Source organism: Curcuma longa, chromosome 11, assembly GCF_044706935.1.
Source record: "Curcuma longa cultivar G26 ecotype Majalengka, Jawa Barat chromosome 11, ITB_CL_G26_1.1, whole genome shotgun sequence".
NCBI lineage: Eukaryota > Viridiplantae > Streptophyta > Magnoliopsida > Zingiberales > Zingiberaceae > Curcuma > Curcuma longa.
Window position 1 is genome coordinate 11,400,209 of NC_133871.1, and position 25,007 is coordinate 11,425,215.

General features: G+C 39.8%; 5 protein-coding genes across 5 annotated transcripts; all 5 read right to left on the reverse strand.

Annotated features, from left to right (window-relative positions):
- Window positions 1–7,671: 7,671 nt before the first annotated feature.
- On the reverse strand, window positions 7,672–9,716 carry LOC141839663 (beta-amylase 3, chloroplastic-like). Its single transcript, XM_074727463.1, has 4 exons — window positions 8,927–9,716; window positions 8,739–8,849; window positions 8,134–8,660; window positions 7,672–8,026 (listed from the first exon to the last, which is right to left on the reverse strand). The coding sequence occupies exons 1-4, from the start codon at window positions 9,674–9,676 to the stop codon at window positions 7,777–7,779; spliced, it is 1,638 nt and encodes a 545-aa protein (XP_074583564.1). The 5' UTR covers window positions 9,677–9,716; the 3' UTR covers window positions 7,672–7,776.
- A 2,086-nt stretch (window positions 9,717–11,802) lies between these two features.
- Window positions 11,803–13,469, reverse strand: LOC141840111 (12-oxophytodienoate reductase 1-like). Its single transcript, XM_074728011.1, has 5 exons — window positions 13,341–13,469; window positions 13,115–13,255; window positions 12,875–13,005; window positions 12,625–12,798; window positions 11,803–12,534 (listed from the first exon to the last, which is right to left on the reverse strand). The coding sequence occupies exons 1-5, from the start codon at window positions 13,397–13,399 to the stop codon at window positions 11,918–11,920; spliced, it is 1,122 nt and encodes a 373-aa protein (XP_074584112.1). The 5' UTR covers window positions 13,400–13,469; the 3' UTR covers window positions 11,803–11,917.
- Window positions 13,470–16,551: 3,082 nt separating this feature from the next.
- On the reverse strand, window positions 16,552–17,164 carry LOC141840112 (putative invertase inhibitor). Its single transcript, XM_074728012.1, has one exon. The coding sequence runs from the start codon at window positions 17,162–17,164 to the stop codon at window positions 16,613–16,615; it is 552 nt and encodes a 183-aa protein (XP_074584113.1). The 3' UTR covers window positions 16,552–16,612.
- Window positions 17,165–18,021: 857 nt separating this feature from the next.
- LOC141841253 (uncharacterized) lies at window positions 18,022–20,501 on the reverse strand. Its single transcript, XM_074729402.1, has 8 exons — window positions 20,309–20,501; window positions 20,069–20,215; window positions 19,879–19,976; window positions 18,827–18,899; window positions 18,692–18,752; window positions 18,525–18,610; window positions 18,352–18,441; window positions 18,022–18,240 (listed from the first exon to the last, which is right to left on the reverse strand). Exons 1-8 carry the CDS (start codon window positions 20,411–20,413, stop codon window positions 18,178–18,180), a joined length of 723 nt encoding a protein of 240 aa, XP_074585503.1. The 5' UTR covers window positions 20,414–20,501; the 3' UTR covers window positions 18,022–18,177.
- Window positions 20,502–20,992: 491 nt separating this feature from the next.
- On the reverse strand, window positions 20,993–22,702 carry LOC141837106 (protein NRT1/ PTR FAMILY 7.2-like). The gene is made up of 3 exons (XM_074724569.1): window positions 22,601–22,702; window positions 21,865–22,439; window positions 20,993–21,794 (listed from the first exon to the last, which is right to left on the reverse strand). The coding sequence occupies exons 1-3, from the start codon at window positions 22,700–22,702 to the stop codon at window positions 20,993–20,995; spliced, it is 1,479 nt and encodes a 492-aa protein (XP_074580670.1).
- Window positions 22,703–25,007: the final 2,305 nt, after the last annotated feature.

Genomic DNA, 25,007 nt, shown 5'->3' on the forward strand with positions numbered 1-25,007 from the left:
TGTATATATGTTTGTAGTCATCTTCTTAAACTAATTAAGAATGAGTAACCAATTATCATCGAGAAAATTTCATTTTCAGCTGCAAATTAAAGCTTACCAATACTTTTGATCCATTTCGCATATATATACACACACTTTTGCTATTGGATTAGTAAAGCTACACATAAAGTTTGTTTGATCATTTGGTCAAAATAGAACCGCACCACACTTGGTCTAGTCTAATGAGTGTCTATCTAACTTATGATAATTAAAAGAGGTATAGATAGATAAATTAGTACTGTTTGTAGGAGTTGATGTTGAGACTAACATGTGAGCGTTCCATGGAAGCTTTATGACTATGGAATAATGGAACCCTTGTCTACAGCGTCATGCGCAAACACTTCTTCTCTTGCTTTAATTCTCCAATTGTTTATTACCATTGACATGTTAAATGACCTTACGCCCTCTTTTTCTTTGTCCTCCCTTATTCACAATCATGGATATGTCAAACAACCTGAGAGGGATCTACATTGATATGATAATCACTGTCTTGTTTGTCTTCTTTTTTTTTCTTGTGCCTGTTTTGTCCTTGGATCATGTGTGCTATTCAGATCCTCTTGTAAGAGGATATGAACGCTATAACCATGACCAGTTTGATCTCTATCATTTGCTCATCATGATTAGTGAATACATTCCTAGATTATGCACTTGAAAATACTAATATCAAAGAAATTTTTAAGTACTTTTGCATGATGATCTCTTCATCAAAGTTCTTTCCCACACCAACATGTAAGTTGAATTGTTTGCAAAGTTAAGCTGAAAACAAGTCTTGATATTAGTTAAATTTGAGGCCAAATTTTTTAGAGGAACATTTTTCATTTTTGCATTGCTTTTTTTTTAATTAGTTGGCTAGATATCTATGCAATTGGAGAGTAAAGTAGGGCTATGATTTTATAAGTGTGATGCTAAATGAATTCTTGTCTATGATTATAGGCCAACAAACTAAACATTGTGTTCTTCCTTCTTGCTGGCCATCTATTGTTTTCTTGTTGGCCAGCAATAATGTTTCATGTCTGCCCCCCACCAGATTTCATACCTCCACAATTTATTTATTTCTTTATGTTTAATGTAATTCTTTTATGAGAAATTAATATTGAAAGAACAAAACCAGAAAATATCAATATAGATATGTTAAATCAAACTGTAAATTGAATCAAAGGAGTTCCAAATCACTACAGCTAGTTCAGTGGTCGACCAATTGATCGAAGCGCATATCGAATATTAACCCAATTAATTGGTTAGTCCTTGGCATAAATTTTTATCAGCCCATGCATTCACAAACATTAATTTATATATGTTCTATGTAGATAAAGTGTTTTTCCATTCAGAAAACATGCATCATTATAAGTTATCCGATCGATCATGTACTCTGATCTTGCAATTAACCTAGCAGCTAGTGGTATAACATCTATGAGCTTCTTTTGAAAAGGAATATATATATATACAGTTATCAATAGTGTTATGGCATGAAGAATTATTGGAGATCACAAAGCTAACATGCATGAGATTGTCTTGATTCATTAAATTATACTAAGATTAGACGTTTGATCATAGATATCATGTCGTAATTAGACGTGATTTGTTGGCCAAAGAATCTAGCATCGAGGGACTTTTGACGACAAGATCAGCTAAGCTATTGGGCTATAATTGAAGCTAGCTCATTCATGGAATAAGCTTTCAACTGTTCGTGTGACATTATGTGCCTCCCTTTTAGGTCATGGAGGTGGCTTTTTGAGAAGTGACCACGGGAAAGAGAGGTTGAAGGACATGTTTGTTTTAACCATGCAAGAATAAAAGTACTAGTACCCTTTGAAATTGTAATTTAAGGTGCCATTTCAACCACATGCCAAAGCAATTTCACAACATTTTGTTAATTAATTTTGTTTACTCCAAAAGTAATTAATCTTCTTAATTTAGTGTTAACTGCTTTGTCCTCACGCAAAGACATTAAAGGTGTTTGACTGTCCCCATGTCAAGCTTAATTTGACTGGATCTTCAATTCAAACTTACTTTCTAGCTAATCAAAAAGATTATACAAGTAATTAACTGCACCTTTTTATTGTCATCATCATATTGTGATTGAAAAAGATGAGAAGAAGCCTTCCGACTCTTCTATCACTTATATTTCACTATTAGATGCTTAAAAGCCATTGGAGCACCTCCAATGGTTCATCTTTCTCATCTATCATTTATTGCGTTCTTTGACTCCAACAATGAATTGTTGGGTTACTTTTTTAGATGCAAATCTTATCGAAATCTTAGATTGATATCACTTTTCTTGTATATATTAATTGAAAACTTCTCAGTCTCATATGTGACAGAGACTTTATTAGTTACTTTTTATAGGGAAGAGAATAGTAAACGCTTTATAATCCCTAGCCCCTTCAACACTACTAGGTTAATTTGCACTATTGTCCACTCTTCTTGTGTCCGTTCCTTTTAAACAAGTCATGAATAAATTTAATTTATATATAAAAAAATAACGAATAAAAATAAAATTTTGAACCAAATTTTAATATAATAGACATATATAAGCATTAAACATTTGGTTGTGCATTAATTAGTTAATTAAATAGAAAGCATACCAAGAAAGGAGCTAGCGTCAATCTTTATCCTTCATTTAGAGTTCTTTGAACATATTTTTAATATTTGCTAAAGCTTTACAGTTGGTAGAGAATCTTTATCTCGACAAGCACTATGAATAAATTTAGTGCTTCAACTTATACTTATTTTGTAATTAAATTTAATTTACATAAGTTAGGCGACTTAATTAATCTATGGTACAAATTAATCTTGGATTGATCATGGGAATTCAACTAGCATCTTGGGCTAACACATAATATAATATGGATACTTAAAATGAATCATATTTTATAATTTGATATCAGATTGAACAACGTATACTCAATTAAATTTATATATTGAAGGAACAATGTAATTCTACTTTTTAAAAAATCTTTTCTTTTGACTCTACTTGGATATGATTGTGCACTCGAGTATAGGTTAGCTTTAATTCTTTTATGTGGATGGATTGAGATGCAATCAAATTTCCAACATAATCCACGACCTTCACTAAACCTTCAGTTGTTGCTTTCAACTTTAGTATCAAACTTTTAAGCTAAGAATTCAACTAGGGGAAAACCGCCCTCGTGTAACATATATTACTTTAACAAATAGAAGTATTGGAACTAATTAAAGTTGGTCACACAAACTGTCTCCCATGTACGTGATGTAACCCTGTAAATGGGGGGAAAAGGGTAAGCTATGCAAAGATCATCACTACCTTTTTGACTATTCATAATGAGCCCCATTAGATTGTGATGAGTTTAGTCAACATATATGATTCACGTGGGCTGCTCAATTGTTGTGTCACTACATTGGCACTCTACTGCCAATCTGCAAAAGGAACTGTTGAGTTGTGAGTCTAAAGAGACTGATTAAACTATCAACTCGAGAGGAATACTATTACCAAGCTTGGCGCATGGCCATCACCTTGAAAGGTAGCTCAAGGAAGACTTACTAGAATTGATGCTCAGGCCAAACAGTTTTGAGTTTTTTAATATCTAAAACATATCGTAACAACATTTAATTGTCAGTAGCAATCCCTATGAATTATCTGAAATACTTGGTGAATTCAGTAGAAATGCCATTCTGAGTATTTAGCCAGCTAGTCTGCGTGTTTAAGCAGTTAACTGTCAATTTTTGCCTTTCTACTCGAGGCTAGTTTATGGAAGTAACTTGAGTTATCATCACCTTGTTAGCTGCTGCCTGAAACTCATGTTTAAGTCCATTCCAATCTGAAATCGACATGGATTCGAGCCTGAAACTCAAGTTTAAGTCCATTCCAATCTGAAATCGACATGGATTCAAGCCTAAACGAATACAAACAGTGTGATCGGGAACACCAGGAAAATGTCAAACATGTGAGTGGATGAACCACTAGAGGTAGTGGAAAACATGTCAACTAATTCGTAGACAAAATGTCTCCAAAATAAATTAAGTTCTTGAACACGGTCGAAAGATCTATTCAGACAGAACGGAAAGATCATCTCTAGTTCGGTTTGCCTGAAATATAGAAAATACTGGCCTAAAGAATTGCCAGAATTTTAGTGTTACGTTCTGATGGTGTAATTTCTTGTGAACCTAAAAATCATATAAAGATGATATTCAAGAAAATCATTAAATTTATTTATTTATATTATTTTCTTTATATACAACTAAAATTATGTGGATAAAAGGATAAAGGAAATAAAATTTAAATACAACAAAAAATAAAAATCAAATCAAATCAGAAATCAATAGGTCGAGATTTCTGAACAACTCTATATATAAGTTGAAATCAACTATAATATCAAAAGGATATTTATGCTTAGAAGTTAATTGGGAAGCAAATAGTAAGCATAAATTGTTAAGTGGATAATCAAAATAAGATATACACAAATTTAATCTTTTTTTAATATATAAAAAATAATCTCTTATTACAATTTGAGTTCTTTTTAAAAATTTTCATTTATACATAAATATAATGTATATCTATAATCATTTAATATTTTTTATGTTGAAATTTAAAATTTAAAATTTATTTGTTATTATGTTATTATTTTATCAACAGATATACTAATCATTAATGGTACAATATTAATACATATAAATATTATAAATCATATCAGTATCAACATATGTGAATATCATCAATGATTTGAATTTAATAAATCAACTAAAAAGTAAATCACTAAAATTAGTGTCCTTAGAGTATAACGACATGATGTATGAGCTAAAAATTTTGCATCGATGGAATACATAATAAACACTGATTGTGGACGACTACACTACCACAATAATACGTGGATGGTCAAGTAATCTGGACCGCAAGCGACCACGCTATACTCTAATAACATGTGAGTGATCCAATACCCTGATATAAAATTAGATTCAGAGTTTTCATTTTTAGAATTTTATTTATCTATTTATCATAATGCTCAATTTTAATATATTATCAATAAGTCTAAACGACCAAATTCAAGTTAACATTTTTCATATGAAGTATGCTAATTCATTTAAATATCATCGAGGATTCATATGTAAAAGTGATAAAACAAAAAATTAGAAGTATCAAATGTTAACTTTGATAGCAAAAAGCTTAGAACCTCACCTCTGTAGCAAAATTTAACCTTAAATGTTAAATTCGATTAGTCAAATGACATATTGAATTTACTCACTTTTATCTACAGCAAAAGCTTCAAACCTCGGTAAGTCATCGAACTTCGCTCAAACTCGTATCTGCAAATAAAACTCATAAAACTCAAAATAATATTCAATAATGGTACTAACACAAATTATCATAATTGACTAAAATTCAACTTGACTTATTGAATCGTAATCTCACTATATCTATATATTCCCATTTCCTATACAAGACCTACTACTATCAATTAATAATTTCTATTTAACTCATCTAACCTATTAATAATTTCTCTTTAACTCATCTAACTGGCAACCTAATAATACAATAAAGATTATGCTTTACAACTCTTCTTCGATTAACGAAACAACGAATTTATAACTGAAATAATTAAGACTAAGAAATTGACTGTGCAAGAAGAAAGGAAAAAACTTACTCATGTTGCTGTGGATGGACAAAGGGGAAAAGTCGCTGGGAAAAATGAAAGAAAGACCATTGCTTTTGAGAAGAGAACTTGAGATTTAGAGGAGCAACTACCGGACTGGTCTTGATGTTGCTGCTGGAGAAAGAAAATAAGAAGAAACTTGGTGTTGGTTGGCTGGAAGAAGAGAAGAAACCACTGTTCTTGCTTTTGCTAAAAAGGATAAGTAAAACCTGTGAAGAACCTGCTGTTGGCCGGCCAAAAGATAGCCGCTGTTGCGGTGGCAGTGGCGGTGGCGGGAGCTGCAGCATGCATACGTGGAAGGGAAAAAGCAAAAAAGAAAAAAAAAGTGAAGGTTTTCTTAAAAAAATATTCTAATTCATTTTAATCGATTTAACTGGATTAATTCGAATCCAAACTATTTTAATTCAAGGCTCTCATTTCTTGCTCAACGAGTTGATTTCCTTCTTTTTTTTTTTTGTTTATCAGTACTTAACAAATGAGAAATGAAGCATGAAAGAATGCAGCATGAAACAGTCACTGTGCCCTGTTGGATGTGGGACCCATTGCATGTAATGTATCATGTTGATTTTATGTTGTATTTTTTCATATTGCATATTATTGTTCTTAACAAATAGTGTGGACGAAAGCAAATGAAACAGTCAATTTCAATTTTTTATTTGTAAACTGAAATTAGTTCAGCTGCAAAAAAACAAAAAAATACTGATGCAAAACTCTTAAGTCAATAAGCAATCACATACCATCTGTCTCTGTGAACCTGCATTTGCCAAAGAGATGAACTGCAAATTCTACAATTGATTAGCAGAAGGTATCTGACATAATCAACCTTTTGATGTACAGTTTACAGAAAACTCTGCAGTTGGCACACTCTTATCTCTGGATATTGACATATTCAAAAGAGTACAGAAAACTCAGCATACAGAAGAGGACTTGCAGACCATCTATCCAACCTTAAAAAGTTATATGTTGCATCTCTCCAATTTTCCTTTCGACACTCGCAGCCATGAATTCTCTGATTCAGAAAGATCCCTCCATAGTTGACTTTAGTTACAAGTAATGCCTTTGCTCGAACAGATTGGATGCACAAATTCCACCCAAACAAGTTTTAATTTCCAGCAAGTAGATTCCACCACCGGGAGACACGAGCGAAGTTGAGTAAATACTAGCTCGATAAAGGAGTTGTCCACTGAGGACGCTATAGAGAGAGGTTTACTTTTCCATGGTTTTAGTTGTTTGGAGAACATGCATAGACAAAAGTCACTGAAATACAGCATAGATTAAAAAAATCTCTTAACATGCACTTTGTCAGTTGAGTCTGAGTTGAGACAGACACGACAAGGAGACAAGTGCAGGAATGAGCAGAAAGCAAGCCCACAAACATGTAAGTGCAAAATAAAACAATAAACACTAGAATTACTTCTAATCAACTGACTACTTTTGGACAACTGATGGTCAAGGTTGTAACGAATCTAATGAACGAGGTTGGAAAAATGAATTTTAGAAAGTAGATATATCATTTAATAAATTTCAAAATGTAAGTGCTAGCTCCTTTAGTAAAATAGCATAGTTCCTTATTGGCCTTTCAATAACAAGCTTAAGGTGAAGTTCCTCCTATTTCTGTCTAGCTTATTTGGGCGTTGGGACTTTTGATTTCAGTTGAGATTTGCATGCTCAAGACTAACAATCCCAGTCCTTTGGACATTGGATTATGGGTTGCTTGTTGAGCCATGAATATAAGAAAATTTCCTCTCCTTTTTCTTCTTCTTTTTCTGATCCTTTTAAGTTGTCTTCAATCCCCATAAACTTTCTCAATGGAGGCATGTCAAATGATATTTGGCCTTGAATATTTGGTTTCAGATAGTCTTAGAAAGAGATTGAAAGTGATGTAAAAAGAATTGCAACTTCTTTAGGTATCATCATATCTCATTGCTTACAAGGTTTAGGGAATCTTACAGTAAACATCGATGTATCACTATCAATTCCTTCTCTTTGAATTATTACATGTATCTGAAAATTATAAGACACAATGCATAGATATATAGGCACCTCCAAATGGGGAACAAGTTCTTGAACTATCAGATTATATATCTTATCTGCAGTTCACAATGAGGAATTAAACTGCTTCAAGCTCTGGGTTTTTGTCAGTGCTAGTTATGAATCCAACGTAAAGATCAGAGTGAGTGGTGTCACTTTTGGGCAACCCCTTGTTCCTCCCTCCCTCTCTCATGCTCTTTACAAACCCAACAAAGCGTCGCCAATTCTCTCCTTCAAACAAGTTTTTGTTCATTCTCAAGTACGTGAAGGCACTCAACCCTGCAACCTTACTTGTAGCCACCACCTGTGCATATGCCGCTTCGTCGTACCTGTTGAAGTTGAATGCGCAATTATTAGCCGGAAATTATTATCTCTTCGTTACAAGAGAATTCGAGTTGAACTTTTATGATTACAGTTAATTAATTAATATAATTACCTCTCAAGAGCGTTTTCTCCGGCGAGTTCTGCTCCGGCGGCCGCCGTTGCCTGCTTGACCTGCCGCACGAGGAGCTCCGGCGAACAACCGGCATATCCTGGCTGCTGCTCGTCCTTCATCTCCATGCACGTGAAGTTCAACACCGCGCCTCTCTTCGCCATCATTCGCGCAATGGGGAGGTACCCATCTCTGTTTCTCGTGTTATAGTAACCGGCCGTCAGCTCCGCCGCGTGGGACCTCGTGCGGTAGTGCCAGTGTATCCCTGCGACCTTCGCCGAGAGCTTCGTGCCGGTGCCGAGGAATACTGCCTCGGCGGCGGCGAGGACACGGTCGCCGTGCTCCAGGAGCTGGCCTGAGTACCACTCGAGGAAGAACTTGCCGTAGTCGCTGGTCCAAGTACCTTCTCGCCTGAAGAATCCGGTGTCCTCGGGGAACTGGTTGTAGTGGCCGGCGTCGTGGGGACCTTCGCGACCCCACTCCTCGTGGCCCACGGCAATTCCGGCGGCTTGAAGTGAAGCTTTCATGTACTGTTACGGATCAGAGTAAATTAACAGCAATGAGGAATTGGAAACCAAAAATTCCGCAGCAACATGTGAAATTTATACCTTGTCGTAGCATTGGAACTCTCCAATTCCAGGGAATCTCCAAGTGCCATTGGTCTCTGGATATGAAGGATACCTTAGCTCTCCACAAGGTCCCATTCCCACTTGGATTTCCTGAAACAAATTAGAAATGTAAGGACGAAATCTCATATAGAGATTGTTTTGTTCTTGATTAGGATGTAATTCATTACCGCAATGACCCCGCCGAGGTAGCCACTGAAGCAATCTCTAAAGCTTCGCATGTAGTCGGAATAGACTTGGATGGGCGTTCGGCCGCGCAGCACCGGCAGCGTGTCACAGGCGAGAGAGATATACTCCGGATTCCGGCGGCCCGACCGATCGGTGTACACGATGTCCGGATTGCGGCTAATTTCTTCGTGCACCCACGGCGGCAGGGGAATGGTGCAGTTGTCTCCGACGTTGCCGCCGCACTGGTGAAACGACATGACCATCTGCAGCTTGAGCCCGTGCTTGTCCACCATGCGGACCAATTCTTCGTACGCACCCCAATCGTACTGCCCGGGCCCCGCCCTCTCCACCAGCCCCCACCACACGTCCACCATCACCCCCTCCGCTCCCGCGCTGCGCAGAGCGGCCAGACTCGCCCCTAGCGCCCGTGTCCGCTGCAGCCTTCCTTCCGGCGACACCGTGTCCAGCGGCAGCATCACGTACACCGACACCCCGCCTGCGGCGGCGCCTCCGCCTCCGTGCGGCGCCTCACGGAGCGAGTGGAGCAGCTCCGGCCCTTCCTCCCGCCGCAGAACCACCTCACGCCGAGATGAGTTCACGGCCCGGAGCCGTCGACAGGATGACGCCGCCTTGTAACTGTAACCGTCGGCAATACACAACGTCATCGAAACAGGGAAGTCGTCGGATGCTTTATGGGGCTTGGAGTCCACACGAGCCATGAAGGAGGTTGACGAGCGTAGAGTTGAAGCCATGATTCACAAGAGAAGAAAAGGGAAGATCCTTGAGAGGTGGGAAGGAACACAGGAGGTGGATATATTTATAATAGAAAAATAAAATAGAAGACAAATTAAAAGAAAAAAGGTTGCAGAAGACTGGGAGTGATCGACGACGTGGTAGGATCGGATCATTCACATGCATTTAAAAAAAAAAACTAAAAATAATAATAATAATAATAAGCGGCAAGAACGTGCATTTAATTAATCGTAAAATGCATTTTTTTTCCACGTTTTTTTAACCGACGCAAGGGAATTCTTCAATCTTTCTCCCGTCCACGACTCTTTATGATTCAAATTTATCTTAAAGAATCGATTAAGTCTTGTTATCTTCATTGTACTCTTTCATACATTTTTTCTTTGTTTTGAAATTAATTCTATAAAAAAATGTCATTACAGAAAATGCAACTAGCAATCAAGACAGCCCTTTGACAATATCTCAAGTTTAGTGGTCAAACCGTGAAAATAAGGATTTGTTTTTTTTGGTAGAAATTTGGTTTATATTATCTTGGCAAACAAAAGTGGAACTCATTTTTGTCTTTTCTATTTCTCTTTTATGAATTGCGCGTTCATATATATTTAAAAAGTGCAGTGTTTTTAAAAATAAAACACCTTTAGAATTTTCCAAGTCTGTCGCTCCAATTTTTTTATTTTTATATTAAATTTGAAAAAAATGAAAAAGTGAAAAAAAAAAAAAAAGTCATTGAATGGAGCAGAACGATCATGTGAAGACGAAAGTGGCTGGTGATGGCAAAGCCCCGCTCTCTGCGCCATGAATTATGGGTGGAGCTAGTTCAGCTGGAAGCCTTTGTCTTTTCTTCGTCCACCTCGTTTTTTTTTTCAGGAACTTTATGATCAACTCTTTTCCCCTTTTTCAAGGCTATTACTCCTATCGATATCATCATGTTGGTGGACTGATTGCCTTGGGCATGCGTATAGCTTCTGCTTCAGCCACAGTGGCGCAAAGCCCCGCTCTCTGCGCCATGAATTATGGGTGGACTAGTTTAGCTGTCCTTGTCTGCCTCGAGTTTGCTTAACGATGGAAGGGGAGACGATGGAAATACCGAGAGAGAAAGAACACGATCGAGCAAGACTCCATAGGCAAAGTGAGAAGCGTCCAGGGTTGCAAACTGAAGTGTGTAAGGCTGAAATGGCGTACGAGCTCAAGCAATGTTTCTTCCCAAGCAATAGGATCTATCACGCCTGTCAGTGTAATAAATGAAGCTCCTAAGGTTAAGTAAACGATCGGCTCAAGTAATGGTGCTTGCAAACAATTAATATGAATCATTACAACCATTCTTAGTCAAATCAAAACCTTATTGGATCATAGTTTTAATGGAGCTTCTTTGTTTGGATGAATGGCTGGAAATTAAGGGATCAATTTATTTTGATGAAATTATTTTTTTAAACAAATGAAAAAATAATATTAAATTATGAGTTACTCTAGCGATAATGAAAGATTTAATGCGACAATTAATTAGCTTGGGAAGGGAAGCCGTGTAATAAGCAGGCTACATGGGCCTGATCACTGGGTGGCAACCACCCTTGCAAGGGTTAATGGGCCAAAAGCCTAATTGGGCTACTTAATTGCCCAAACTAATTGAGTTTGTTTGGACTAAAATTGTTAAGCAAAAATATCATAAATATACGGATAAAGAATCATGTCTTCAATTTTTAATAGAAAAATGATATGCTACATGAAAAATATAACATGAAATTCAACATGACACATTTTTTATGTATCCCACGACCATCATGAGGAGGGGCGAGAAATGTAATTGATCAGAATCAATTTTTTTTTATCAGAAATTGGGCCTGATCTACTGGGTGGCAACCACCTTTGCAAGGGTTAATGGGCCCAAACCCTAATTGGGCTACTCAATTGCCCAAACTAAAGTATGAGTTAAATTTCATGTTACATTTTTTTATGTAGTAGTATATCATTGCTCAAATTCCGCCACCGTTAACGGTCGGCCCCACGACCTGAGGCGGTAAATAAAATCCATCATTACTAGCTAGAAATTGTTAAGCATTAAAATATCATGGTTAAACTTAACTACGGATAAAGAACGATCATGTGAGTTCCGCATGAATATGATGTGCAATTTTTAATATTTAATAATCCATTTAAATTAGAGAGAACAAAACCAATTAAAGTGCACACGGGCAATTAAAACTCAACTCTCCCCTTGGACCTTAGCTCTCTACGTACATGTTATTTTACGAGTCAAGATGATCTTGAGTGATGTCGGAGGTTTCCAGAAATGGGTAGTCGGTGTATCCGACAACCGGATCCGGCGTGTAGAAGGTGAGCCTATTGTACTTGTTCAGCGCCGCACCGACCTCAAATCTTCGTGGCAAGTCCGGATTCGCCAAGAACAGCCGTCCGTACACCACTAGATCCGCGTACCCCTCCGCCACAACCTTGTTCCCTTCCTCCCGATCGTACCCGCCGGCCACCATGAAAGTCCCCTCGAACGCCTTCCTCATCGGCAGCAGCCGGTGCGGAATCTGGTACCTGCCCTCCACCTTCACCATTCTCGGCTCCAGCATGTGGCAGTACAGAATCCCCAACTCGTTCAGCTTCGCCGCCATGTGGAGACCCAACGCCTCCGGATCGGAATCCCAGCAGTCCATCAAGTCCAAGAACGGCGACAGGCGCATCCCCACTCGGTGGACTCCCACCTCTTCCACCACGGCTTCTACCACCTCCAACGCGAAGCGGCAGCGGTTGTCGACGCCGCCGCCGTACTCGTCGCCCCGGTCGTTGGTGCTGTCTTTCATGAATTGCTCGATCAGGTAGCCATTTGCGCCGTGGATTTCCACTCCGTCGAATCCTGCAGCGAGCCAGTCACAAAGTTCGATTTTTTTTCCTTGAAACAGGAATCAAAACAGAATTCGATGAAGGAAGACAGCTAACAACTGACCAGCATCGATGGCATTCCTTGCTGCAACCCTGAAGTCATTCACGATCTGAGGGATTTCCTCCGTCGTCAATCTTCGAGGCGCGGGGTACTCCTGAACAGTGCCATCGTGCAAATGTTGAGTTGGCACTGGTTTATCAGTGCTGGAGATTGGAGCTTGACCATTAGGCTGGAAATCTATCAAGAATCTACACCATGATTAAAATTTGATTCACTGAAAGAAATGTGAACGAATGGACTAGTGTTAGCGCACCAGTAATGGAACTCCTGCCCGCATGCCAAATCTGGCAGAAGAACAGTGCTCCCTTGGCATGAACAGCACTGACAATCGGCTTCCATGCCTCTACTTGCTCCTTTGACCACACACCAGGGCTGTCTTTGTATCTATCAATGCCAAAAGGATGCAACGGAGTTCAAATCTAATCTCTCAGAAAACAAAACGATCCACTTTGTTACATGCACATCTAACTTAAATATATATGATGATTGATACCCATGAGCGGTGTTGGAAACACCGGTGGCTTCTGTGATCAGAAAGCCTCCTCTCGTGGCTCTCTGGGAGTAATAAACAATGGCGTGAGGCTGAGGAACGTTGCCATACGATCTGCATCTGGTCAATGGTGCCATAACGATCCTGCAACAACAGAAAAACGCAAATAAATATCTAAATGAAAACATCGAGCTTAATACACATAATTACTGATGAGAAATTAACTGACCTGTGAGAGAGATCGAACTTCCCCATCTTGTAGGGATCAAGAAGAGGCATGGCAGCCATTGAATTTAATTAATGGGAAAATGAATTCTGCAGATGTTGCTGGTACCCTCTTCTTGCTTCTGAGTGCTCGGATCACAGGTGGGAAGAATAAATATCTGCAAAAAGCAGATGAGGGTTTCACGCTAGGCAGGAAGCTTCCCTGTTAGAGTAGGAGTTTAATCTCAACCGTCGATAGTCACTTCATCATTAATAATTGACATCCAAATATCCGTGAGGTCTCTCTGTAGAATTTGTACCGCCCATGTGTTTGATTCCCATATAGGCGTTTGTGCGTCATCAGTGACGACGAGTATATGGTCCATGTTCAATGTCCTTCCGAGCAGACTTGGTGTTCAATGCCCATTTTGTTTGTTATTCTAAAGTCAAGGATGGTGAGTATATCTCCCTCAAAAATAGATTGAAGGGGTTCATTTCCAGCAAGCCGTCATCTAAGCAGTCCTATATGGTTGATCTCACGATGGAAGTAAATCAGAAAGCTACAGTTGGTCACTAAGGGACATTATCTCGACTTCGTCGAGATTCGACTCTTGTCCACTTCAATAAGTCTGTTCCATAATAACCAATTTAACTATGTCCCGAGGACAAAGATTGAAAGGGTTCATAATATTTCACTACGAATATAAGATAATATGAGTTCATTACAAATCTGCTCAAATATATCCTTCTCTCCGAAGAATGATTGTATTAGCTTCTTCATTTACATATTACATCCATCTTTAATGTAAAATCATAATTGATGTTGATGAAGCGGTTTGAATTACTAGAGAAGAGAGATGAAATAAAAAATTTGATTTCCTTTGCTAACGGTTTAGCAAGGACATATGCATTAAATAAAAATAAATAAATACATTAAAAGAGAGACGCGGTCATTTACTTAGTTCATAATCCCTAGATTGTCACGTCCAAGTCCTTATGCTATGGAGTATCTGTCCACTATCTTTCTCCTCTTTGATTTATCGTGGAGGTATAGCAGTCTCTTACAACAATTGAACAAACAAAAATGTACAAGAATAGACGAACAACATGTATTTGAATGTGTGTTGTACTTTGAACAAAGCTTCTCGCTTGCTCAAGTTGCTGATGTGGCAATTTTGGTTGATCGAAAAAAGTTATTCAATCAATTGAAAACTGATTATGTGGTAGATAGTGCTCATCCGCTCAACTATCCTCACTCATCCCTTTGTTGATGTAGCATCCTTTCGATCAACCTAATAACTTATTAGTCTATTGAAATTTGATCAGCTTTGGATAGCTTTTCTGGATTTGCTACCACGTGTTCTCCGATCGCTCGATCTTAAATTCCAATCGTCTGATCCAGCTTATATCAGATCTCTACTAGATCAACCTTCACATAGCTTCCAATAGTTTTAATCCTACTTGTCTAGTCGACCGATCCTATACTTACATCAGATCAACGTTGCTGGATCAGTCTCTATGTAGCTTTTAGTCATTCGATCCTATTGTCCGATCGATCGATACAACTCCAGCCTTATCTTGTAGATACATTACATTTATCCTATGCTTTGGTTGACTGGAACCGTTGGTTCGGTCGATCGGAAATCCTTTTCCAATCACTCAACTTTTGACTTAGTCGACTACGTTTGAGATTGTCTAAGATTGAGTTTACCCTCGTCTGAATACAAGTCACTCAATCTCTCACTCACTAACTTACCTTGAGCATGCTTCATCCGGTTTCTCGTCCCTCGAATGCTCACTCCTCATGTCATCATTCTCGCTTCACTTGAGTATTCCGTAATTTCTCATACCTCGGATATACCGAGCCCATCGACTTCCTTTCCGTGTTATTAGTCTTCTCATTTACTTGCGTCTTCTGCCAAGATATTGTTGTCTCTGATACTTCTCATACTTTTCGATTCTTTGAGTGTCTCATACCACCTTTCGTTAAATTCCACCGGATCCCGAGCCATTGAGTGCATACGTGTTCTCCTAAATTTTTGCACGCACACACGCCCGCCTGCCCGCCCGCCCGCACGCATGCACATAAAAGAAACATAATAACATTCAATGTAAGCTTATTTGACAAGGTATCAAAATAGTCATGACTTCCCACTTGGGGTTCTAGCAGTTTAGTATCCAAGAACCTTAGAATGGATGGTTTGCTGATTCAATGGTAGAATATGCAGCGAATGTAGTTTAATTCTTTGTTTTTTTATGATCATTTAGCCGTTTCCTTTGTGTGTATTCTGTTCTTAATCGCTAACTAAGCAAAAAAAAAAAAGATGTTTCTTTCCTTTAATTGATCTGCCTTCCATTGCGGATGTGTTGCTAAGCTCATTAAGAAAACTCCATCACTGATCCATCTCCATATTAATCTACTTGTCCAGTCGACTAATTCTACTTACATTGGATCAGCCTCCACATAGCTTTTGGTCGTCCGATTCTATTGTCTGGTTGATCAATACAACTCCAGCCTTATCCTATAAATACATTACATTTATCCTATGTTTTGGTTGATCGGAACCGCTGATTCGAGTCGATCAGAAATCCTTTTCCATTAATCGTCCAAAACTTTTGACTCAGTCGACTACATCTGAGTCCGCCTAAGATTAAATCTATCATCATCCGAATATAGGTCACTTAATCTCTCACTCACCATTTTACCTTGCGCATGTTTTATCCAATTTCTCATCCCTCGAATAATGCTCACTCCTTGTGTTATCATTTTCGCTCCACTGAAATACTCTTCTCAATTTCTTGTACTTCGGATACATCGAGCTCGTCAGCTCTCTTTTTATGTCATCATTTTTACTTACTTGCGTCTTCTGTCAAGTATTACTATTTCTGACATTTCTCATTCCTTTTTGGTCCCTTGAGTGTCTCATTTATGGTTTTCACTATATTTCATCTGAATCCTGAGTCATTGAGTACCTACATGTTCTCCTAAATCTTTGCACATTTAGACACCTATAAGAAACACGATAAACTCCAATTTAAACCATTTTAACACATCAAAATACTGGTGGCTTCATCACTTGGGGTTCTAACAGTTAGTGTACAATAAAAAAAATCCCATCAATTTCATAAACTCAATTTCTGGGGATTGCCCGGTCCCACAGAACAGTTAGTACAAGAACCTTAGCATAGATGGTTTGCTGATTCAATGATAAATTACCAATCATTAGTGGAATACTTTTTATTAATTTTTTTATGGTTAACCTTCAATAATCACCATTTACATACCATCCCATGCCCTCATCCCAACATCACTGTGATGGCGAGTGCCATGGCAGTCACCATGAAGTAATCCTTATCCTGCTCCGCCAACGGCGAGCCCGAGCCGCCTCCGCTGACGACCTCCCGGAATGCGTCCTCGCAATTCTCCGACGCATCCATGGCTGCGCTCAGAAACGTTACCGCCTCGCGGTACCTCCCCGCACGGAGTTCGCGCACGGCGCGGTTCAAGTGGTCGGAGGCCTCTCCGTACACCTCCGCGCAGGCGCCCAGGCACTCCCGCCGCGGGGGATCGCGTTCCCCAGCGGCCATGCGCGCGATCGCTGCGGAGGCACCCGCGGCGCGGGAGAGCGACAGACGCGCCGCGACCACCGCGAGGCCCCGGCGGTCGGCGGCGCTGCGGTTAGGGTCACCGGCCTGCAGCGAGCCCACGCAGAAGTCGTAGCCGATGCGGGGGCGCGACGCCGCGACGCTGCGGCAGGTGTCCTCCAGAAGGGTGACGGCGCAAGCCGCGGAAACGGAGACCGCGACAAGAAGGGCAAGCAGGGCTAGTTTCGCCGGAGCGCCTTCCATTAATTGGCGGCCGTTGGAGTCGGAGGGAGAACGAAGAGTGCGGAGATTTTAATAAGACAAGGAATATTGTCAGTTAGCCCCCTCGCTCTTTTAAATTTAAATTACTTCCATTTGTGTTGTTCATCTAATTAATAAAATTTCTTTTTTCTTTTTACTTTCTTTTCTCTTTCATCTGAAGGACGTGACTGAGAGTTCATGTCAAACAAAGGGGAAAACAATTGAAGAACAAGTTCAAGTGGCAGATTGTAAGCTTTCATATAGCAAGTAGGAGTGGAATTAGTGCACTAAAGGCTAGTGGAAGCTTATACATTACCAACTTACTTTGCAGCATATGATATGTATGCATCAGCTATTGGGCACAGCACCATTGAAGTGGGTCAAGCACATTTAGTTTGATTTGTGGATCTATAAAAGGGAACATATCAAAATGATCTAAATGATTGATGGTTTGTGGAATCAGAGCTGGCTATATTTGGTGAATATATAGGGTAGGACAAGATAAAGGTGTATTCACAACAAAAGTAGAACAATGCCTAATATGAAACAAGGCAACAAAGATATATTATTCACACTTTGGAGTGTTATTACAATGTTCCTTGACACTTTGGACATAAAAATAAGTGTTAGATTTCCTTTAAAATAAAAATTGCTATGGCAAAATTTGCGCCATTAGTGAGTATGAATTGAGTTATCGGAAGCACTTACAGTCTTTGAGAACAACAATTGCTACGAATAGTCAATTGTAAATTTAAGATTCTCTCTCAAGTTCTCTATGCAAATCTAATCATCATTCATCAACACGTTTTGTATTGGTTATGCATGCTGGTCTTTGTTAACAAATATCAGAACAATTAAGATAATTAACAAACTGTAACAAGCTCAATAAACATTCTTCGTAGTACTGAAATAGCACAAACTTGATCTTTGTTAACAACGGAAGGTTGAAAGATAGTGTAGGATTGCAGCTCAGACCTTTAAATATAGACAAAGATTACAAAGGAATAATTGGGACGTCATACCGTTATATACTTCACAACAGTGGCACGGACGCTCTCCATAAAATCTGCAGCTTCTTTCTGCAAATTAAGGATACATTTACAGGCTAAGTAGATAAGCAAGCAAACACCCTGCAGATTAATCTAATCAGCCATTATGAAAAGCAAATCAAAAGGTGACTTTTCAACAACCTGATTACTAGCTTGGGCACTTGCTATATTCTCATCTAGCAAAGCCAAGATAGACCTGTTCAGCTCATTTTTCTCAACCATCTCCAGTATCTGCAGACAAAGAAAAAATTACCACTAGTTTGTCTACAGATCTAAACGCAAAACTAGTTCCTGAATATGATACACCATCTTACAGTTGATTTCCTGTCTTTGGCCTGCAGTATTTTCATAAGCCTTTCCCTTGCTGATACAAGATCCATTTGCATCTTATCATATGCTTCTGAAAAAGGGCAAGACGGCTTATATAGTTATATAACAGATCAATTCAATCTTGTGAAATATACTTGCATTCCAAAAGAACCTGTGCCCTCTAGCAGGACCTTCTGCATGGCTTCCAATTCAATTGTCCTGTCTTCCATTTCCTGTATGCATGAAGTAGTGTCATGACACTGATACCTGAAAACTTGTGTCAGTGTTTATGTACATTCAGTTGGACCTTGGTTCTATTAATTGCAAATCGAAGTTGCCCAAGTTCAGCGTGTAGGTGATCAAAGAACTCTTTGTTTAATCTGCAGTGTATAGTGTCAAGTAAGTCACAAGCCAAGATAAGAGATAAACCTTGTTCTACAGCTATCATAAGATGATTGTAGCAATTTACTGGTGTATTATACTATTAAATCTATCTATCCTTGGGGATTGCCTCAACCATCCTTTTTTCACAATAGTCTTTTCTTATGTTTTTTACCTCAATTTTATGTACTAAGTTTTCGTCAATGATAACTGGGGAGACCTTGAAACTACAAGAACCTTCCACTATTATCTTTCTACAGCTGAATTTGTCACTGTTAAGAATTTATTAGGATATTATATTCACAAAGTTGTCAAGTAAATATGCAACACATATTTTATGATCCGACAGGGTATATTTGCTAACAATCCCTTTATGATCAAGCTTGATTAGGCTTCGATCATGAGCCAAGAGTGCAGAAAGCAAGAGAACATGTTTCAAGTGCACATAGAGCCAAACAGCAAAGCCAGGAGAAATGAAGAGAGATGTCTATTTTGATTGTGTGGCCAATTATATCAAAAAGATATGTACAAACAAGGTCACAAAAGATAACATATTACTCTGAAATAGAAATAAAGAACCCCCAAGTTTCTTCTCTAAAAATCATCTCCCATCCTCATTTTAATAAAAATCACAAAAGATAACATATCACTCTGAAATAGAAGGAAATTTTTAGGCATGTGTTTGATCCTTTTTTTTGATGCAGGATAATATAAACTAGCAACTTATGATATCAATACTAAGCCAGATGGGTGAAAAGATGAGAAATTAAGAGCAAGTAAAACAAGTATATTTGATTTAAGAAAGCATTTTTATTTTCTTGTTGTCCTAACATTTGCTATACAAGAATGTTATGATAAACGAATAAAAGTGTTCAGTCTCTGGTCCATCCTTCTGCAAGATAACCTGTTCGCTTCAGTTTGTTGGAAGGAAAATCAAAACATTAAATGGTCAAAAGAGGAATGCTTCGGGCAGCTCACCGCGGCCTCAACCTCGCAATCTCCACTTCAATCTCCCGTGCTTCAGTGTCAAGGAAATACTCAATCAGTCCCTCAATTGTCTCCGGGACTACGCGAGACTATCCACATAAAAGCAGAAACGAAAGCTAAGCGAACACCCCAACTTTGTTTCGAGGGACATGCATGAAAAAATGCTTCTAAAGTACTGAACCTCGCGGCGCCGGCGGCGCCCCTCCCGCTCCTCTCGCAGCTGGCGGTCGAAGGCCTCCCGGGCAACCGCGTCCTTCTGCAGATGCTTCCTAAATTCGAGTCGAGCGATGTGACCTCGCTGGGGCGGCCCGAGGATGCCCTCAGGATCCTGTAAGCAAACCGAGAAAACAAAAAAGCATTAATCGCACCCAAAATGACAGGATTAGCAGCGGTGGCGATGTAAGCGAAAGAAGCTACTTGCCCAACCGACGCATCGAATTCTCTTATTCGGCGACGGCGCCTGTCTCTGCCGAGATGAGGGATTCGTGACGATCGAGCGGGCGGAGAAGAACGCCATGGAAGCCATACGGAAGATTCAAGGAGGCAGCTTTCTTAGTAGAGCTCGCACTCTACGTGAACCCTCGCCGTTCAGTCGATGCAGAGCTATCCTTTCGTAAACAAATCCTATCATCCTATTGCGAAGAAAATAAGACAAAAATAAAAAATAAAATAAAATTCTTATTTTTGTTATAGTTAAAAAGGTTTTATTTTTAAATTGTCCTTTTATTAAACTAGTCTAATTTCATTTCATTGTAGTAATCTTGTTTGAAAAAAGTATTGAAATGGACAAGGATTGCCCTCGATGAAGCATACCTGAGTTGGTTATGATGAAAGATTTATTGAAGTAGACCAGGTTGCAATTTACGATGAAGTCGAGATAATACCCTACTCCATCATAATCAACTACAACTTCTCGATATACCTCTTCATATATGATCGTGGAGTCATTCATATATGGTCATGGAATCGACTGTGTGAGATCGCTAAGGTGACAAATTTTTCCAACATATTTTATCTTCTTAAAAAAAATTTGTAGCAATGTTGTTATTAACACATAATTATTTTGTTCTATTCTGTTGGATTCAAAACTCATGGATAACTAACTTCAATCCGAAGCCACTCTGTATTTGTATCTCTTTGCAACCCAAGTGTAGATCGCCAGCTCCACCGCCGTTAGCCCTGCCATGAGGAAGAAGAAGGCATCCAACCGCCCCTGGTTTAGATCGGGCGGCACCCACCCCACCATCCCCCCTCTCGTCGTCACTGCCATCACCACCGTCAGCACTAGACTGCACACGTAGCTTCCCACTGCCACCGACGCCATCGACAGCCCGATCCCCACGCTCTTCAGAGCTTCAGGCACCTGCGAGCTAAAGAAATCATACTGCCCCACGTACACCAACGCCTCCCCGATGCCAATTAACACGTACTGCGGCACCTGCCACAGAATGAACAGCGAGCTCTGCTGGTGACCCTCCCCTCGATCGCGCCGCTCCCGCTCTAGGATGCCGGCGACGACCATGCCGGCCATCGCCACAACCAGCCCGGCACCCATCTTCCACAGGTCGAAGTTTGGGGGGAAGACGGGCGTGTTGAGCTTGTCGAGCATCCAAGCAAGCTTGTCGTAGGAGACGATGAAGAAAGAGACGACGAGGATGTCGAAGGCGGTGAGGCTGGCCGGCGGGATGTGGAAGCCGCCGGGGAGAGCGGTGGCCATCGCTGCGCCCTGCTCCACGAACAGGGACACCATCTGGACGAAGACGCCAGCGAAGGTGAGCGTGCATAGCCAGATGGGGAGGACGCGGAGGACGCACTTGACGTCCTCCACTTGCGCCACCGTGCAGAGCCGCCATGGACTGGGAGCCACTGCGTCCTCTTCCGTCACGATCGCTGCGTGATCAAGGAATCTGTGCACAAAGTTAATTAGAATTTAAGCGAATCGAATACATTTTTGTTTATGATTTTAGCTAGCTTTACCTAAAATCCTTAGCAGGGAGAGCCGCCGTACTTCTTGGCTTCTGCCTTCCTGCAGGATCATCGTAAAGCAATCCATTCTCCTCAGGAAGCGCAATCTTGGCCTTGTTGCAGGACGCGACCACCACCTGACAGAAACTGGAGAGTGGATTTGGCCCGCTCGGCTGGAGGAACCGGTACCTGCTCCTCCCTAGGAAGAACAGAGCAATCGCCAGCAGCGCGCAGGCCGTGGATATGTAAAATCCCAAAACCCATCGCCCCGTGTTTTGGATGTAAGCGAGAACGGTTTCCGCAACGAGGGAGCCGAGGTTGGTGGCGACGTAGAAGTAGCTGTAGAAGGACTGCTGCTTGGAAGAGGTGTTTGGGTTTTCGTCGTCGCCGTGGTCGTCGAATTGGTCGGAGCCGAAGGTGGCCAGGGAGGGCTCGTAGGCGCCGCTGCCGAGGGCGATGAGGTAGATGGAAAGGTAGAACATGGCTGATTCGAAGGTGGAGGGTTGGTGGCAGAGGAAATCCATAGTTCCGCAGCCGCCGGGCTTCAGTAGGAGGAAGGAGGTCGTGAGTGAGAGCGCCACCAGCCCCTGGACATGTAAAACATACACGAAATGAATGATCGAACCAAAATCTTCGACTGAATTGGCTAATGTTCATTATCAGAATCATCAATTTGTTTTCAGAAGTTTTTGATCTAGTTAATATATCTTTTTTATCAACATTGTGAAGGAGATGATAGTTATCTTACTATAGGAAGGATAGGTTGAAAGAAGGCGCAAGTGTAGTATCTTCCCAAATAGGCGTCGCTCAAGAAGGCGCCGGCGAGGGAGAAGACATGGACTGTGCCCATCCACCTACTGAAGTTGTTTGCTGCTTCTGCATTGGTTTGTCTTAGCACTCGAGTACAGAACAGCACTAGGTTTACTTCCACCCCGACAAATCCTATCGTTGCCAAGCCTTGATTCACTGATCAACAAATGTTATATAGCCGATCCGTGAACAAAGATCAATCAATTCATGCAGATATATATATAAAATTAGATATGAATTTGAAGTCATGGAGGAGGAGGCATGCATATGCATACCTCCTTCACTGCAACGTAATGAGATCAAAATAGGCATCCCATGTTACACTCCACCTCTTAAGATTGCATGCCCAACAAACAGTCTCTTTCGAGGTGTCGAAGCTAAGATTTGTAGAGGCATTTTAACGAGAAAACCCTAAAACCCTATCAGTCTGAGTAAGCAACAGGAAGGATAACAAGTTATCAATGCTTACTCCATACGTAAAGGAGAGAAGCTTGTTATGGAATGTCCTTTTGGTGTTTTATTTTTTGTTCACCTTTAAATTAATACAAGTTAAGAATAGTTGAAATGTATGGCAGTTAACCACAAAGTTACTATATATAGTAGAGGGAATTTAGTAAATAGTCAACGTACCGTTTATGGCATATGATCTATACAGAGATTTAATAGCCAATTAAATTTTTTCTCACTTCTCGCATGAACATTTAGTGGTAATGATAAATATGATAATTGATTTATAAATATAAAAAAAAAGTAGAAAAGAGAAGAGAATGCACCGTTTTTGTTCTTTTGAAAATTGAAAATTTGACTACTACGGTCTTGGAGAAATCTTAAATAATCCACCGTTTGTAATGAATACTATAAGATTAATAGTGCTGTACCAATAGTTTTATTTTCTGAAAAGAATTTTTTATTTAAAATGTTAGTTTATATATCAGTAATAACGTTCATAAATATAGAAGAAAGTCCAGTCTTACGCAGTAATAAAATTGCAGATAGCCATCCTCCTCTCTTCTTACTCATCGGTTGATTCATAGCTTGATCATTCACAAATCTTCCCTCAATCTGCACAGCACGTTAATCCAAAATTCCAATAAAATATAGGAAAAGGGGTTGAAAATGACAGAAGATACAATGTTTTCATGCTCATATATACCATATTTTTCTTAAAAGAATAAAAATACAAGTATATATAGAAATGATCAGTAAGCACGATATTATTTAAAGCAAAATGATTTCTGTTACCATTTATCTCTGAAAAACACTCAGAGGAGAGGGAAGAAGTGCGTATCAAATAGATCAGTTTACGAGAAGAAGAAGAGGAGGAGGAAGGAAGAAGAGAAGGAAGAGAAGGAGGAGGAGGATTTAAAGCATTAAAGCAGTGGGTCTTGGGCTTCGTCTCTTATAGCATAACACGTCCACTTGTAATCTTTCCCATGTATATTTTAAAAGGAAAGAAAAAGGGAAAAAAAACACAGCATTTAATTATCTATCCATAAAGGAGAGCCTGCATGCACAAGACGTAAATGCATAATGATTATTTTATAAATAAATTAATTAAATAAATTCAAAGGAGCACCCCTAGGTTTTTAAATTGTCTAGGGTGCTTTTTCTTGTTTGTTAACTCCATTCATATTTTATTTTAATTTGAAAAGATAAAATTCCCAGTGAAAAGCATTGACGGGCATTTTATACTTTTATTTTGCATAAACGGCGAGCCACCCGTCTGTGAAAAGTTTTAAGTGCCTTTCTTTAGTTCATCGATAATCTCTTTTTTTTTTCCCAGTGACGAGTTTAATTAGGGATGCAAATGAATTGAATTTAATAATTTTAAATAAGAATTAAACATTTTTAAGACACTCGAAAAACTCACAAGTAGGCACAATTGATTTGCACCATAGTATAGGTGCATGTAAATCTCTGCGGGTGGCCATCATCGACCAGTCTTGCTAATCGAGCAGCGCCGACGAGCGCCAGGATGTGAAATATTTGATGATTGTGTCCGACGAGGTTGATCTCACCCGGGCACCACCGCTCCGGTCGGATATTATGTTCATGAAAACCGTCTCCCCAGAGGCGTAGACCACGGTCAAGGCAGCATCCACAGCAATCGTGAGGGCATGAAGGAGGAGACAACCATGAGGAAGATGCCAGCACAGACAAGGCCACAGAGACATAAGTTGGCTATTGCGGGGTAGAAATTGTGCAAAAGGTGAAATCACTCGCCCTCAGCACCCTCGCCAGCGCGCCCCAGGACCAACATGAAAGAGATAAATTATGGTAACTGAGAGGTAAGATGGATGAGTGGATGAGTTGTACCAAGGTATAGAGATTTACACCCTCCCAAC

Bases quoted from the DNA above. Each gene is read 5' to 3' on its own strand.
- LOC141839663 (XM_074727463.1), bottom strand. From the start codon at position 9,676: ATGGCTTCAACTCTACGCTCGTCAACCTCCTTCATGGCTCGTGTGGAC. The intron at 8,661-8,738 runs GTATAAATTTCA...GATCCGTAACAG, and splicing joins AGTTCCAATGCTACGACAAG to TACATGAAAGCTTCACTTCA. The intron at 8,027-8,133 runs GTAATTATATTA...CAACTTCAACAG, and splicing joins GGAGAAAACGCTCTTGAGAG to GTACGACGAAGCGGCATATG.
- LOC141840111 (XM_074728011.1), bottom strand. From the start codon at position 13,399: ATGGCTGCCATGCCTCTTCTTGATCCCTACAAGATGGGGAAGTTCGAT. The intron at 12,799-12,874 runs GTGCGCTAACAC...GATTCTTGATAG, and splicing joins GGGCAGGAGTTCCATTACTG to ATTTCCAGCCTAATGGTCAA. The intron at 12,535-12,624 runs GTCAGTTGTTAG...GGCTCGCTGCAG, and splicing joins AAGGAATGCCATCGATGCTG to GATTCGACGGAGTGGAAATC.
- LOC141840112 (XM_074728012.1), bottom strand. From the start codon at position 17,164: ATGGAAGGCGCTCCGGCGAAACTAGCCCTGCTTGCCCTTCTTGTCGCG.
- LOC141841253 (XM_074729402.1), bottom strand. From the start codon at position 20,413: ATGGCTTCCATGGCGTTCTTCTCCGCCCGCTCGATCGTCACGAATCCC. The intron at 20,216-20,308 runs GCAAGTAGCTTC...GTTTGCTTACAG, and splicing joins GAATTCGATGCGTCGGTTGG to GATCCTGAGGGCATCCTCGG. The intron at 19,977-20,068 runs GTTCAGTACTTT...TTATGTGGATAG, and splicing joins GGCGCCGCCGGCGCCGCGAG to TCTCGCGTAGTCCCGGAGAC.
- LOC141837106 (XM_074724569.1), bottom strand. From the start codon at position 22,702: ATGGGCACAGTCCATGTCTTCTCCCTCGCCGGCGCCTTCTTGAGCGAC. The intron at 22,440-22,600 runs GTAAGATAACTA...TTACATGTCCAG, and splicing joins TTCAACCTATCCTTCCTATA to GGGCTGGTGGCGCTCTCACT. The intron at 21,795-21,864 runs GTAAAGCTAGCT...CTTTGTGCACAG, and splicing joins CTCCCTGCTAAGGATTTTAG to ATTCCTTGATCACGCAGCGA.